We start from the raw sequence: 16,556 nt of genomic DNA, 5'->3' as shown, positions 1-16,556 counted from the left end.
TGCAGGGGACTGGTATGCATAGCTTCATTCATTACTTGGAAAAACTTGAAGAGTCGGGAAATATTACCCAGTTTTACAGATGATGATATTGATTTGACTAAGGTCATAAAGCTAGCAGCAGAGAGACTGTTCAACCTTGGAGTTGACTTCCAAGTCATAACCCCCCTTAATAGACCCATAGACTCCACATCAAGAGGGAGTCTGTTTGAATTTGCCCATAATGCCTTATCATTTAAGCAGCAACTGATGCAGTGGCGAAATGGTGGTCTACTATACGGATTGCAGACAGAGGTTCTGGATCAGCCAATATGGAGTGAAATATTGGTCTTATCATTTAACCTTTGTGAGCCCATGTCACACTGACAGCTGTTGATTTTATTAACATCTCAAGTTCCTCATCTGTGAAATACTAGTATACACCTTTAGATTTGAGTCAGGACTAAATGTAATAATGCATGTGAAACAATTTCTGGGATACTACCTGACATATAATAAATAATAAATGTCAGGTTTGATGATTATTTCTCTAGGTCTGATAGCAAAATAGTAGCAAAAATAAGACTAAACCCATGCCTTCTTGCTCCTAGAGTCCTGTAAATATTGCTGCCGACTGTAATACTAATATCCACTGTTACTGCGTATCCACGGTGCACCAGGCTGGGTATTAGTTACTATTTACATATTTCTTCCCCTCTTCCCTAAACCTCTGAGACAGGTATGATAGGTTTTGTTTCATAGATAAAGAAACAGGTTCAGAGAGGTGACGGGACTTGCTCTGAGTAAAACTGCGTGGAAACAGGAAGCAAGAGAGACTGAATTCCAAGCAAACCTCTTCTCTCTTGTCTGCATCACACCACCTGTGTGACTGAGGCAGGCACAGGACTGCTCAGAGTAGCAGAAGCTGGGGCAGCAGACTAGATGAGATGACCCTCCACTCCCTTTTTCTGGCCCAGGGTTCACGGAGTACCTCTTTGTTGCATGACCCTGGGGATATTAACAGTCAGATGATGCAGCCTTCTGGGACAAAACTGATGTTCAACTCAGGATTTAACAAGCCCAGAAGAACATGCTAGTTCCACTCCATGAGCCATGGATTGTTACCGCTTCCAGTGGCTGAGATGGAGCTGGCTGCCCTGCATGGGGGCACAGGATGTTTGTCCTGCGAAAAGCAGATGGAGAACATTGACCCTGGCTTCCAGATTTCTTTGGCAGTTGACTGGATCATTCGGATCTTCACCAAAGATGAAAACAATGTGAAATTTGACAGTGGGAGCCGTGGTGTCGTGAGCAACCATGGGACATGACTTCAGATACCTGGGAAAAGCCTGATCCCAGAATCGCTTTCTCATTAGCCTCGTAGCCTTAGGAAAGTCAGTTAAACTCACTGAGTCTCAGATTTCTCATCTGTGAAATGGGAAGACAGATCCCAGGCACCGCTAATGACATTTTGAATGACTGCTTGTGGGGGAAGGGGAAGCAAACACTCTTTTTTGCTCTTGGTAATCATCTGTGGCCACAGTGGCAAGGAAAGAAGCTGAGCTGAGCTACAGAGGCTTGTCCTTCAGGCCAACCTCGCCAACTGGCTGGGGAATCCTGGACAACTTTCAGCTTGTATTTGGAGCTCAGTTTATCCATTTATGGAATGAAAGGGTATACTCTATCAGCGTATCTTGAACTTTTCAACTGAAGTGCCCCTACAAATGAAAGCTAATGGTCTTAGGTGCCATGCTCTTCTGATACGTGGTATACCTACGCAGTAAGTATTAGTATGAACCCTCATTTATTTGACTGAAGCAAGGCACAGAGGGATTAAATACTTTGTCCAAGATCACCCAGCGTGGTAGGTGGCACAGGGGGACTTTCCACGCAGGCACTTGGGTTCTGGGCTATGTTTATGACCTCCCCATCAATGGCCCTCTAGACAGAGGGCAATGTTCTCTGAGGTTCACCGCAGCTGGAGAGGCAGGGCTGCCATCATGAACACCTTGAGGTTCAAAATTTCCTGAACTTGACTGTCTCCTGGGGGTAAGGTGAAGACTGGAAAGACCCAGGCTTTGGAGCCCTACAGGGGGAAAAGACCCTCAAAGGGGCAGGACCACACAGTGGTAGCCTTGGGCCAATTTTGCCGTGAACAGGGAGGGTGTGGAGTGTGCCTACTCTGCCAGCCACATCCTTAATTATAGGGGTTTTCAGATTAATCTGGATCTTAGTAAAAATCCTGTTTCGGCTGAATTCCCCAGGCAGCAGAGAAAGTTGAGGATGACCTACCATCCTTGGGGAGAGAGTCTGACGTAGTGGGATTAACCCAGAACCTGGAGGCAGAGAAAGCCCACCCAGGACTCATTTATAATTGAGATAATGCTGTCTAGGTTACTGGGGCACGGTAAGGATGCATTTAAGTCAATGCCGTGCTGAAACACAGAAAATGCTTAATAAATACTAGTCAAAACCAAGTCTGACTCTCAAACATTCAAAGAAGAGCAGTCAAGCTCCCTCAAGCCTTTCAAATGGCAGATGGTGCCCCCTGCCCCATGAGGAATTAAGCAAGTACCCTGAGATGGTGCTTACAAACTTGCACCACAAAGTGAGCACGCAGGCCCCCACTGGGCTTTGCATGTGGCTGCACCAGTCGCCATATATTTATATGGGAAAAGTCTACCATGCTCATTCCATGAATAACACAAAGGCCTTGATTTGTTCCTCCATGTGATGAGCATGTGTTTGGTCCAAAATTAACACTGCTGTCTGGCTCGGGTGTGTCTGTGTGTGTGTGTTTTTCCAAAAAGAGAAAACTTCCAAGCTCTTAGTCAGCCCTGATCTGAATGTCTAATGTGCAGGGGTAGTTGAAGAGGAAACAGGAGAGCAGAGATCAAAAGCAAAGATCTTCTCCCTCATTGACTCTCAATAAATGTTGACTACTGAATGGAAGGAAGACATGAAAGGGTGGGTGGTAGCCCTTTACTGAGTGGCCTTATGCCAACCACTTCACCTCTCTGAGCCATACCTTTCTTACACATATGTTGGAAGTAACATTTCCTACCCTCATGCATCTGGCAGATCTATTCTAAAGAGAAAAGAAGAAAATAAGGTAAACAAACATGGCCTGAGAAAAAAAGAAGCTCTAGGGGGATGTCAGTAGCAGCTATTATCTGATCTCCTCTCAAGCCAATTAGATTCTGTACATTCTGCAAACTTAGCTTGTTTCTTTTCCCCGTCTACCATGCGAAGTTACTAAACACAGCTTTTTAAAGAAACCATTACTGTGAGCTTACATACACTTTAGACTAACATTTAAATGACTAACATTTAGTCAAAGTGAGTTCAGCTGCCTACTCCGAGGATGCAGCAGACTCAAGGAATTCCAAATCACGTGGCCAAGAGATGGAAGGCCACCGCACTCTGTGCCCATAACTTCACCTCTAATAGGGAGGTGACATGTCTGACTTCATGCATTATTGGCAAGAATGCAATGACATAATGTCCATAAATGGGCCCAGCAGAGTGCCTGATACATGGGAGATAATCAATAAATTCTTTCACTGAGAGAAACAGAGTGTAGATGACATGTCAGGCTTTGTAGCCAGACACACTGGGTTCAAATGCCCAGAGGAGCGCCATCTATTACTAGCTGCGTGTCCTTGGGTTAGGTGCTAACTCAGCACTCACAACTATACTGTGAGGGTAACTTGGGCTTCTGTGTGTGTGGCTCTGGCCACAGCCAGCCCAGCTGCAAGGGCCACTGTGCACTGTCAATACTGCAGGGGGTGTTCTGAGGGTTGAAACACCTGTACATCAAGGACACCTGGGAAAGGGCAGCCATATTGCTGTTTTGTTCTAATTTTGTTCAGTCACTCTTGGAAAGGCCAGTGCATTCCGGGGCAGTGAATCTCAGCCCTCAGCAAAGCAGACCAAGCACATGACAGACGTTAAACAGCTATTCCCAGCGATGTCGGTCAAAAGGCCGAAGAGTTGGAGACCCTTTATTTTCTTTTCCAAAGTATAATTAGTTTGTCACAGCTGACAGATGATGGATGTGGGTGCATCAGTTCATGTGCCCTCACGGACTACATCTGACCTTCTGTCTATCATTCTAACCTCTTGCACTTGGCCAGTTCTTTCCCTCCCTCTGCTAGCAATTCCCTTTCTCCCTCCATAATCTCCCCATCTTGACCTCCCACCCCTGGGGGCCCCTATGGTGTTCCCACTCACTCACCATCACAGAAATGTGGAGTATGTGCATCTGCTCCTCTACAATCTCCGAGGGCTCCTGGAGTGTAGGGGCGGTGGCCTGGGCCAGCTGCCCGGCACTGCTCATGGAGACGTGGAAGTACAAGGTGCCATTCTCCAGCCACTGCTGTCTCCAGTGCACCAGCGAGATGTCCGCCGCCGTGCCAGACATCTCTGCAAGACAAGACCCAAGGAGCTGGGTGAGCTGCATGCCTGGCCTGGGTGCTCCAGGGAGGGAAGGAAGCACACACATTCAGCAGCTCAGAAGGCACCTTCTTTGTACCAGGATGCCTTCCCCTACACCAAACCTATGAGCCAGAGATCATCACTTCCATTTAGAGACAGGTCCACTGTGGCCAAGATTCTCCCCAAGCAACAGAGTGACAGAGGCAGGACTTGAACCCAGATCTGTCTGGGGCCCTATTGTATATCACCATGGGATGTAAGGCAATTCATTCTACTCCCACAGCAGAATCACACTAGGCAAGAGGGGGCAGTGCCTACATTCTTTGGAGGCCATGGAACTGGAAGAAGGTGTACATCTATGAGAAGAGTGGGCATTCAGAGTGCGAATTTCTCAGACACTGAGATGAAGTGCCCGTGGCACAACTGCAGAACCTCAAAGCTGGGAAGACCGTGAGAACACCCGGCCCAGGAGGTACCTGGGGATCATCCTTTATAAGAAAGGGGCTCTACAAAGGGATTGTTCTGAACCTATTCTTCCTGCTCTGGTCAGAGCAGCTCCATTGTTTTCTAGTGTGCACTGCACTCCCAAGCAAAGGAATGTTGGCACAAAGGTTTCCATGGCTCAAAAATACTTGGAAAACCACTGCCCCATTCTGATGTGCTTATATAAACAAAGGGAAGGAGGGTTTTCTAGCAAGATGCAAAGTCACCTGACTCAAAGTTCTTAACTCTAACCTCTGTGCTGTTTTTCCCTCTGCAGATACTTAAAAAACATTATCATTTTCATAGTACTTTCATTCAACATGATCATAGCAACACAGTCTCTTATTAACTAAGAAGCGTGATAGCATTAGCTACCAAAACTGTCCTTCCACTGGGATCATATGATCTTTCCACAGTGCTATCTACTAAATGATTGTGTCCCTGGAAATGTCCCAGAATAATAAGGACCATCAGTGTGTCTTGTGAAGAAAGGGGAATAATCAGGTCTTCAATGAGGGAGAGCTGTGACAGGAGACAGGCAACCCATCAGTGGACAAGTAGCCTTAATGCCTGAGGTCTGGAACTTTGGACCCTCTTCCCAAGACACAGAGCTGATTCAGAGGCAGTATTTTGAGAGTCCCCAAAGACCTCATGTACACACGTGTGCATGCACACACACACATGCACACACACGCTTGACAAGGAATGTTAGGACTGATAGATATCTCACCCAGTCAGCTCTCCCCGTGCCCCGCTGCAGCCCCCATCACATCTGGTGACGATGAATGACAAAGGATCACCCTGAAGTGATGATATTTGCTCACCAAATTCTACTGAATTATTCTTGTATCGTCCATTCCCAATAGATTCTAACTCCTTGAGGTTCCCAATCAACAGTCCTTAGGGAAAGAGAGAGCATCTGGCATTTGATAAGTGCTTTCAAAAAGTCAGGTATTAATATTTATTATCATTATTATTAGTAATAGGGACAGGATCTAATTTGCCTCTCAGCTGCTCTGAGAAAATCCTTGAGACATCCTTGACTGCTTGCTTTCCCTCCCACTCCTCATCTAGACCATGAGGAAATCCTTTAAAAGCCACCCAAAAAATGCATCCCTTCCCAGCTCCCCTACTGCAATCGCCTCGGCCCGGGCACCACCCTCTCTTGCCTGACTCACTGGAAGGGCTTCCGAACATGACTCTCTTCTGCCACCCTTGCCTCGTCTCTTCATTCTCAACCAGAAGCCAGAGGACCTGGGCCACAGCCTAAGTTAGCTCACACCGCTCCTCGGCGCGAAACCCTCAACGGCCTCCTGCCTCATTCCAAGTAAAAGACAGAGTAGCCAGAACAATGAAAGTTATTAGTCCAAATGGAAGCTTGCTCGGGCTTCCCTCGCTGCCCCAAGAATCGATCAGGGCTGGAGAGAATCGCAAGGTTCATTGGCTCTTGGAACGTAGGCCCCAAAGGACCCCAAGAGCTCACTCTGGAAAACTGGGGGAGGAGGCCGGCTGGGTGCCCGGGCTGGGAAGCACGTCTCTCCCCCGCACTTCCCTCTCTCCCTTGCCTCCCAGCCTCAGCACCCGCGGCCTTGGCAGCAGCTTCTCTGGCAGGCTGGCAGCTGGGTCAAGGCAAGGGAAAGACATTAGGGCACATGGCCTTGCTCAATACCTGGCTTACTATTCTCTCAGTGCCTCGAAGTCCAGAACCCGAGGGCCAGGAAACCCAGGGCTGCGGGCTGCCTCTCGAAATAGCTGTCTCTCATTCAGCAGCTCCAGAAGGGAGACCCATGGGCCTCCAGCTGGGCAGACACTTACTGCGCTGAGTGTCCCTGGAATGGCACCAGAAAGCCCCCAGGAAGCACAGATGATACAGGCAGAGGCAGAGCAAGCGGAGGGAGGCTCGCTGAAGTCTGCGCTCCTTCCTCGAGCTCTCCCCAGTCTGGACCTAAAATCTCACCACAAAGACGCTTGTTCTCCCCACGTTCGGATTAGAGAAAGAGGGTCGCAGAGAGTCAGTCACTCTTGCCTAAGGTCACTGGTGAATTTGGACCCAGCCGGACCCAGTGGATTTCCAGTTCGCATAATTCTTACTGTGCCTGCTGATCTTACAACATCTCCTTTTCCTTGACTAAATTAGTGTGTGAACCCAAACCAGACTGAGCTCTTTGTTTGCTCCAGCGATGACTGCCCAGGCAGCAGACAGCAGACGCTCAATGATAATAAGTGTGTGAAACACAGTAAATATTGAATCACAGAGAACAGCTCTGGACTTACTCTATTACAAAGAAAAGAGATGGCCTTTGGGGTGGGGAGGAGGGGCAAGAGACCTCAAAGTGAAAACTGCCTTTGCAGAAGCAGGCCCTGGTCATTCGTTTGCTCATTCCTTCATTTATTCATGGATTTGTTTGTTCATTCAACACACTTCACTGAGGACCTCAACTGCAGGCAGTTTAGTAGCTCAGAATATGGAGTGTTATGAGACATAGCCTTGCCTTCAGGAAGCTCCTAGTCCTTTAACAGCAGAAATTCTTCCACACCCTCTCTCCCACCTCACTGCCCATAATGCACCCACTCCCCATTTACTGTGGCCCAGAATGCTGTGCTCTATCCTGAACCCACCTACTCCCGTCATCCCCACATCACGCACTCCAGCCCTGCAGGACTCACAAGTGTTCCTCAAGCTGACCAGGCTTTCTCTTTTCTCAGGGCATAAGTGCTTTCTGTCCAGTCTCTCTAGCACTCTCTTCCCAGAGCTTGCCAGCTGGTGGGTGGGCCTGGCGGCTGAGGGTCTCAGGGCAGTGAAGCTGCATCTATGAGCAGGAGTGCGGCAGTATGTCAGGGTGGAAGTGCTGTTCAGACTCGGGGTTAAGGACTTTGAATGCCTGGTGACAGAGCACGCTGTATTAGGCATGCAGTAGTGCATCGGTGGAGTACACTTGCTCAGAAAGCCAGTTCCTATGTCCATTAAAATCAGGCCACAGAAATAACACATAACCAAGGCCAGCTCTTGAGAGTCCCTGCTGACTGATTTTCCAGTTGCATTTTCCCTTTTCTCTTCCCCTAGTCCTTCCATATAAACATTTCATTGAAGTCTTCAAGTCAAATTACAATCAAACTTAAAGCAAAAAGGGGACTAAACGCATTTGGTCGGGAACCAAGACGATTCCCATAAAGGCAGATTATGCTGACATGATGAATATAAAATGAAACAGCAGATATTAAAGTGGGAGAAGTGGTGTGCCGTGCCTTCCGGCGGTAGGCCGGCTCCGGGCCTGCCTCCCTCCCCACTGAGGAGTCTGGGTCTGTACTGGAATCATAAAGAAACACAGCGATTGTCTTTCCACCTTTCGCTGTTCTCCCCCTACGGCTGCAGCTCGTGAAATATTCAACAGACTCAAATCCCCTCAACCGTCCCTCTAAAGCCAAGCTGGAAGATCAGCCTTCATCAGGGATTCCGGGTAGACCGCCAGCCTGCCTCGGCAGGCACAGAGGCCTTTCAGCCTCCTGGAAAAGAAATAAAAATTCCCGAAGGCGTGTTGTGCTTTTAATTGGCTTGTTCTTCCTAATCTATAGCACTCATTGTATTTTTATTTAATTCCTGAAGGTCATTATGAAAATAAGCAGCACTTCTGATCACCAACCATCTTGGTAACATCTCCCAAGTGGCTAACTAACCCGTCTTCTGATTCCACAGCTCCAGCCGACCCTCCGGCAGATTATTTGCAGAAGGCCAGAGAGGATTTCTGATGAGTTTGCAAATGGTCTTTGCCTCACTGGGGAGAAGTCAGCAGACACTGTGTGAGATGAACTCACTGCCTGGACAGAGTTGGGAAAGACAGCGACATTGACTTGCACCATCCTTGACATTAGCTCTCCCAGCATTTGTGGGTGGCCAGCTCTGTGCACCCAGTTCTGCCGAGCCTGGGAAACACATCTCAGACTCGAGCCCTCATTTTCATCTTTACAATGGTTGCCTTAATATAAACTTTGATCGTATCCCTTGAGAATACTTCAAATGGCTTTGTGCCAGTCAGGGTCTCATCAGAACAAAGAAGACACACTCAGTAAGGCAACTGAGAAGTGTTTAACGATGGGAACATTTACAAAGGTTTTGGAAGTCTATTAGGGTTCTCCAGAGAAACAGAACCAAGAGGACCCTACACATACCCAGTAAGGGACTTATTGTGAGGGGTTGGCTCACATGATTACAGCAGCTGAGAAGTCCCACAACCTGTCCGAGGCTCAAGAAAGCCAGTAGTGTAATCCCTGTCCAAACACGAAGGCCTGAGAACAAGGAGAGCCAATGGTATTAAGTCCCAGTCTGGGTCCAAAGGCCCAGGAGTCAGGAGTACTGATAACCAGGGGTGGGAGAAGACGGGTGTCCCACCTCAAGCCGAGAGCAAGTTTGCCCTTCCCCTACCTTTTCTACTCAGGCCCTCAGTGGATTGGATGATTCTCACCTACACTGATGAAGGACTTTCTCCTTTACTTGGTCTACCAATTCAAATGCTACTCTCTTCCAGAACAGCCTCACAGACACATCTGGAAATAATGTTTTACCAGCTTTCCAGACATTCCTTAGCCCAGCCAAATGGACATAAAATTGATCACAGGTAGGATTAAGGCAAACCAAGGGCAAAGTACCTTAAGGGGAGTGACAGCTCCTTGCTCCTTGCTGTCACCACCCTAGGCCTAAAGAGGTGAAGGATGAAGACTTATAAAAACCTGAAAGAGGCAAGGTTGTCGAAAAGGGCTGCCAGACAGGAGCTCTAGCCTTCAGTAGAATAACCCAGCTACTGACAAGGCATGGCCCAGCATGGAGGTAACAATTTTGGGGTAATAAATGCTCCAATACCACTCCTTCTACCTGCTAATCCCCTGAAAGTATTTTGCATGGGTCAATTCCACCCCACGCTCGAGGGCAGAGCAAATCATGCAGATCAGATTTGTGGGTACACAGCAGGGAGGAAAAGGGTGTATCTCCAAGGTCAGTGGAGACTAGAAGACCCCAGCTGGTTAGCACTACCTCTATGGTTCCTCCTTCCAACCATCCTTCGAAAGGCTACCAGAATTAAATTTCTACCTTATAAATAGCACCACATCATTCCTTTGCTCACAGCCTTTCAATGGCTCCTGATTATCCTCAGGATAAAACCTAATTTCATGAGTGTGGCACTTGCATTTCCCATCCCCCCCCAACCCCTTACTCCTTTTTTACTCGTTTCTCGCATGGATATGTTGATCTGACCAAATACATAATCTCCCACGTATGCTATGCTATTTTCTAATTCAATATCTTTAAGATGCTTTTTCAGAGTCTGAAACAGCCTTCCCGACTCAACTCCATCCCCTGCTCTGAAAGACTTGCATGACCTCTTTGGGAGGTAGGTACTCTTTTACGATTCTATAAAGAGGAAATACTGAATGCTGCATAAGACTCTGAAGACCAACTGCTTGAATTTAACTCCCAGCTCTTCTGGGTTCAAGCTATGTGTCTTTGGACAAATTTTCTAGCTTCTTTGTACCTCAGTTTCCCCATCTACCAAATGTGGATAATAACAATAGCGCCTGCCTCATCAGGTTACTGTGAGCATTAAATGAGATAACACTAAGTAGTTTTTGGATTCATCTGGATCCTCAAGGAGCATTCCAGAGTTAGCCTTGTTACACATTGCTTCATATACACTGTTGTAACATCATATCGGTCTTTGGTATTTACCTAGGTTAACATTATTTGTTTGTACAGCTGACCTCTTTCACCGGACTCTAGTTCAAGGACACGTCAGAGGCATTTGTGTGCCCAAGGGCCCGACACAGTAGCCAAATGAAGAGTAGAGGGCTCTGCAAACATTTGGTGAGTTGAATTGAGCTGTCCCCATATCTGAATTTAAATGGACATCCCCAGGGGACAGGGAGAGGAGATGGCAACTCAGGACATCAATGATGGCTTGAAACCTGCAACAACTTTCCCAAAATTCATTTACTAGCTCAAGTGTAGGCACCCTGAAGAATGCAGATGAAGAGAAAGAATTTTAACTTTCAAGGACCTGGCATTTCTCATGGAAAGAGAGAGGAAGTTTAGAAAATAGACAATCTTACAATTCTGTTTAGATATAAGTACATGTATATACAGCTGGAAAGAAATACACTAGAACATCAAGAATAAATGGTGGGATCAGAGGTGATTTTTAATCATGTCTGATTCATTTTTCTGTACATGTTCTACACTGAATATATATTACCTCTGCATCAACTAGATGCAAATTCATGCTCACTTTAAAGATTCATTTAGTCAAACAACATTTCTGAGGTCTGGCATTGAGGGACTCTATCCTCGGGATCTCAGCCCAAGAACAGAGAAAAAACATGCTGTAAACAGCTATAAATCCAAGTAGGAAGCTCAGCAGAGAGATGGATTCCACCTGGATCTAGAAAGTCTTCATGGAGGAATCTTAAAAGGATGGGCAAGATTTCAACAAGTGTCCATGGGTCAGAGGGCATTTCAGATGGAGGAGTGGGGCGAAAGGCAAGAAGGCAGAAGGGTTGCAAATGTGCAAAGAGGCACATGGGAGATGCCAGGAGAAAATACAGAGGCCTCATTGCTGGGGAAACAGAGAATGACTGGTACAGCAAGTCTGTAGAGCGGGAGGTAAAAAGGGGGCTGCCATTTCTTCCCTATGGACTATATCCCAGCAGAATCACAAATAACTGGCCCCGCATGGGATTCCTTCATACAATCAGACCAAACCCTAGTTCAGAGGCGAGTGAAGATCTCCAGATCCATTAATTAAAATGACAGAATAAATGGCTAGATGATGGATGGATGGACAGACGGATAGATGGATATGTGCCAGTCTTCCTGACCTAGTTAAAAATCACATAGGGTTTGGGAAAGGACCCTGAATTTAGAGTCAGAAGCTAGATTTGTGTGATGCCTCGGCCCCGACTGGCTGGTTTACCTGAGGACAAATCAGAAAACCTCCATGATTTTCTTTCTTTGTAAAATGTGTTTGGGAAGGAAGGGTCCCCATATGTCACCACCATTTACATCACATCTAAAGTAGAATAAAGAAAAAATAAGGTCATTCCCAGCAATATGCTAGGAAATCTGCAACGCCCTTTCAGGACTAAAAGCAAATATAATCATAAATATTTACAACTGCCTAAAATGGGCCAGGCACAGTGCTAGGTCCTGGGGACAGATTAGATGAAGAGATAAATTTGATCGCTGTTCTCACAGACCTTTGCTTCTAGTCTGGATTTTCCTGCTCCCATCAAGCTGAACATCAGTTGCATTTCCCCTTGCTGCCCCATCTTCCATGTAATCATTCACTCATTCACAGCAGAAGACAGTCTGTCTAGGTAACTGCTATCCTCAGGGCTTAGCATGCAGTAGGTGCCCAGTAAATACATGCTGAATAAATGCATTGCTCAACACACATTTCATGAGTTCCCTGCACTCAAGAAAAATCACCATCTAAGAGAGCAAAAAAGGAAGATCAGTGCAGGAGACAATTGTGGAACTGGCCAGGAAAGCACACGCACAAGGTATTAGATGAAAATGCATAAAGGGGTGGATTAACGTTCCTCATTTCTCAGGGGCTCACACAAGGCAGGCAGGCAGAGTCTATAATCTGGACTTCTGATAAGTCTAAGAGATCCTGATATCAGGATAAATGCCTGCGGGACAGCATTACTATCCTGGGTGCTGGGTTTGGGAGATGTCTTGGGGAACAGAAAGTGGAGAAAGGCTGGGGCATGGGTGGAGGAGGCTGTGACATGGCCAGGCCCCCAGCAGCCCCCTGTTGGAGTCAGATGTCCTAGGAGTACCACAGATCCCCTCCATCCCCCCCTCCATCAGTGGTCCTCCCTGCCTTTGCCATCCATCTGCCCTTTTCCACCTTCTTCGGGAACTGCCTCTTTCACACAAAACTGTTTTCCCCCAGCCACTGGGCAGAGATAAGTAATACTGCTAAACCCAGTTAAATAAAGGAGGGGAGGAGAAGAATTAAGAGATATTGGCAAGGGAGAAAAGCACATCCTTTCAGATTCTATTTTAAAATAGATGGATAGTTGATGGAATTGGTTCTCATGACTGCTAGTTACTCTCCCCTGAGCCATTTACTTTCCTCCTTGCAGCTGTTTTTCTCTGGTCTTTTTTTTGTCATCTTATTTTTTCTTGGTTTCTCTGTGTTGTGCTGTTTCTTCTCTTTTCTTTAATGCAGCCAGACAAAGAGCATTTGTTCCCCTCCCCATCCACACACTGCAAACTGATGCAGGGAGATGGACTAAGTGTCACCAACACCTATTTATGTACCAGGCACCAGGCTAGGGGCTTTCATTCATTGTCTCGATGTCTGCATTGATGCACAAGGGCGATAGAAGAATACCCATTGTTTAACCGAGATATGTGAGGGCCCAGCAGGTGGCTGGACTTTCCCCAAATTTCCCATCTAGTAAGTAGCAGATCATGAAATCCAGCTCTGGTTTCCCGACTCCAAATCCAGGGTTCTGGGCACTGTCTTAACTGGGCTGCCAAAAGGAGTTCGCACATTTGAATGAAAAGACTGTGGGATCAAATCCCCACTGGGGGTGTGATATAAGTACCAGGACAGGCATCCTCCTGGGTCACTTAGATGCTCCATGTATTCCATCGTGATGAAGTCCTCTGCTAGGGTTGTGTTGCCACGCACCCTCTCTTTTTAAGAAGCAAATCTCTCCTGGAAGAGTACATGAAGTATTCTGTCTTAAGGTGAGTGAGTTTTTAAGACCATTTTCTTCCTTCCTCTTATTCACTGCATGGCCTTTAGTAAGTCAAGTTTCTCTCTCTAAGCTTCACTTACCTCATATGGAAAATGGGAATCACAACAGCAATCTCTTAGGATTGCTGTGACAATGAAGCGGGATGGTGTTTGAGGTAGCCAGCATTTAGCACACACCCATTCCCTGTCAGCTGTCTGTCTCCCAGTCACTCCTTCTGTCTTGCCACTATCAAGGCAAGAAGAATCCACTGGAGGATGATACAGTACCAAATATAGAGAAGAAGAAGGCAGAAACTGCAGAGATAAAACTTCCTGTTTCACCTGGACGGAGTCTCTCTAAGACCCTCTGTCTGATCCCCAGTGTCCCTCTCAACCCCTTTTTAAGCCATCCCAATTGACGATGACCTCAACTCATGGAAAATCACAACAGAAAATAAGTGTAAAGGGATGGACATCCATGATCTAATCCACTAGTTTACTGACTGGGAAAATGAGGAAGAGAAAGGGGTAGCAACTTGCCCTAAGTCACATAGCCTTCTAATCCAATGCTCTTCAAAGATGACAGGAGGGCCAAGACAAGGATTTACAGGGGGGTGGCCAGGCCAGACATGACAGGCAGACCCTCCTGACTCCTAACTAGTTCAGCAGCAGGGGAGAGGGTGTAGACTTCCCTCACAACTCCAGGCCTCCCTCAGTGCCTCTTGAAGACGCTGCCAAGATGATCCCTCAGGCCTCTGGGGTTGAGTCTGACTCGACAATCCCCAAACCCCTCACCTCAACCCAGGGAGTTCACATCTGAGTGCCACACCCTTGAATTCAGGCCTGAGAGGTCATAAGATGCGATGAGTCAGGAGACCATGGCACCACACAGTGTTGTGGGTGAGGGAGGAGAAATGAAACCTGGAAGAGCAGCGACCCAACAGAGACAAAGAGAGTGAGCACACCTGCCACAGGCTCCACCACCTGTATGTGGCCAGGTGGGGGAGGTGGCCTTGGAGGAACCCCTGTACATGACAGATTCATCCTGGCATCAGGCACTGGCCTGCACCACAGCCTCTGTACTCCAAGCCACAGTCCCTGGCCCCAAGCAACACCTAGGCCTTCCAGTCTTCATGCATGCTGTGTCTCCTGCCTGGAATGCCTTCATCTCTTCTGCACACAAACACTACCCACCCTTCAAATGCAGCTGAAGGGACCCCTCTGAAGAGCCCTGCCCCAAATGCCCTCTCCCACTTCAGAGCTCCAAACTCCTCCATCAGGTTTGAATTCCCTTCCCTGGCTCACTTACCTTACCCATCCATAATCTTCATTTCCTTTGCTAAATCATGAGATTCTTCTGGGTCAGGAATTGCTATTATCTCCTCAGTCCCTCTCTTAGTAGCTTGGCAGGTTTTGCAATAGCAGGTGCTTGATAAATCTGAACTGATGCAATTTAAAAAGGTGCCCTTTTCTGACTTCACAGATGGGAATGCTGAGGCTCAGTGGGTGGAAAAGGTACTGAGAGAGATTGAAAACCAGAAGTGGGAGAAACTAGGTGAAGGTCTCTTAGACTACGAGTGTATGGGCTCACCTGTCTCCCATCCCTCCGCAGAATCCCCTGCAGCATCTATCAGAATAGCACCAATCTGATCACATGGCATTTGACAAGGTCTACTCATGACAAGTAAGCATCTTGTGCGCTGCTCTGCTCTGCTTGTGTCCTCCCCTCCCTGCTGCCCAGCCTTTAGAAGTGTACCTCCATGCTCTTGTTCACACTGTTCTCTCTCCCTGGGCTCATCTTCTCACTCTTTCACCAGCTAACTATTCATCTCCAGGGCCCAGCTGTAAGTAGGTTATCTAAACAGCCAACAGTTCCCCTCTGTGCACCTGCACAGTGTGCTGCACACTACAGATCCCCCTCAAGAGCTGAGGCTATTCCTCCTCCCCTTGGATCAGAGTTGGCTGCATGATTTCCTCTGGCCAAACAATGTCCACAATGATAGAAGCAGGAACTTGAAAAGTGTTCATGCACCATGTCTTGCTCTCTTTTGACACCTTTGAAAACCCTAAAACTGCCACATGAAGAAGCCTGGCCTAAACTGATGGATGATGAGAGAAACACAGCCCATTTGCCCATGTCACCTCAGACAAAGCCCGCAGCTAACCCCTAGACGTGTGACAGCCATCCTGGCTCATCAGCTCCCAGCAAGATTGCCGGTAGACCATAGACCCAAGAGAAAGATCCGCCAAGACCAGCAGAAGAACTGCCCAGCTAAGCTCAGCCTAAACTACAAGTCCACATCATTATGAGCTAAAAAATTGCTTTACACCACAGAGTCTTGGGTTGGTGGAGGTGGGGGAATCTGTTATGCAGCAATAGCTAAGGACTCAGATAGCTCCTCCTTTGGGATGCCTTCCCCTCCCAGGCTGGGTTGGGGCTCTGGGCTCCCTTTTGCTGCTGTGTGTATCACACTATATTGTAATCATTGCTTTAGTTGTTTCACACCTCACCTACCCTCTGCTCCCCAAGTCTCCAAACTTAAAGGCCTGGTTTCCCTTCCTGCCTGTTAACTCCCTAATACCTAGCTCAGAGAGGTTACTCAGTGGGCATGTATAGAATGAAACAAATGGGTACTGAAAATATCCCTGAGGCAGGATCCTACCATATTCCCCTCAGCCTACCTCCTTCTAATCAAAATCTCAGGACCCTGATTTGAAAGAGTGAGTGGATATTGATTGGCTCTAACTGCACGGCTTTAGGAACATCATCTCTCTCTATATTCCTTAAATAGGCCCTGTGCCTGTTAGGTGTGTTCACAGCGGCTTTGATTGTAATTCAGCCTCTACCCCATCACCCTTATTTAGAAGGCTTACCAGGGCACAGGGCCCCAGGCCAGCGGCAGATCATTACAGGACCCT

At 47.3% G+C, this 16,556-nt stretch overlaps 1 protein-coding gene across 8 annotated transcripts in view; it reads right to left on the bottom strand.

Annotated features, from left to right (window-relative positions):
- Positions 1–16,556, bottom strand: part of ASTN2 (astrotactin 2) — an 836,776-nt gene that overhangs the window by 717,600 nt on the left and 102,620 nt on the right. For all 8 annotated transcript variants that reach the window (XM_073225555.1, XM_073225566.1, XM_073225572.1 and 5 more), the window contains exon 2: positions 4,214–4,401. In XM_073225555.1, coding sequence (XP_073081656.1) covers positions 4,214–4,401 — 188 coding nt within the window. The remainder of the gene's footprint in view (positions 1–4,213; positions 4,402–16,556) is intronic.

This window comes from Manis javanica, chromosome 2 (assembly GCF_040802235.1).
Source record: "Manis javanica isolate MJ-LG chromosome 2, MJ_LKY, whole genome shotgun sequence".
Taxonomy (NCBI): domain Eukaryota; kingdom Metazoa; phylum Chordata; class Mammalia; order Pholidota; family Manidae; genus Manis; species Manis javanica.
The sequence above is the reverse complement of the archived record's forward strand: the minus strand, read 5'-3'. Positions and strand labels throughout refer to the sequence as shown.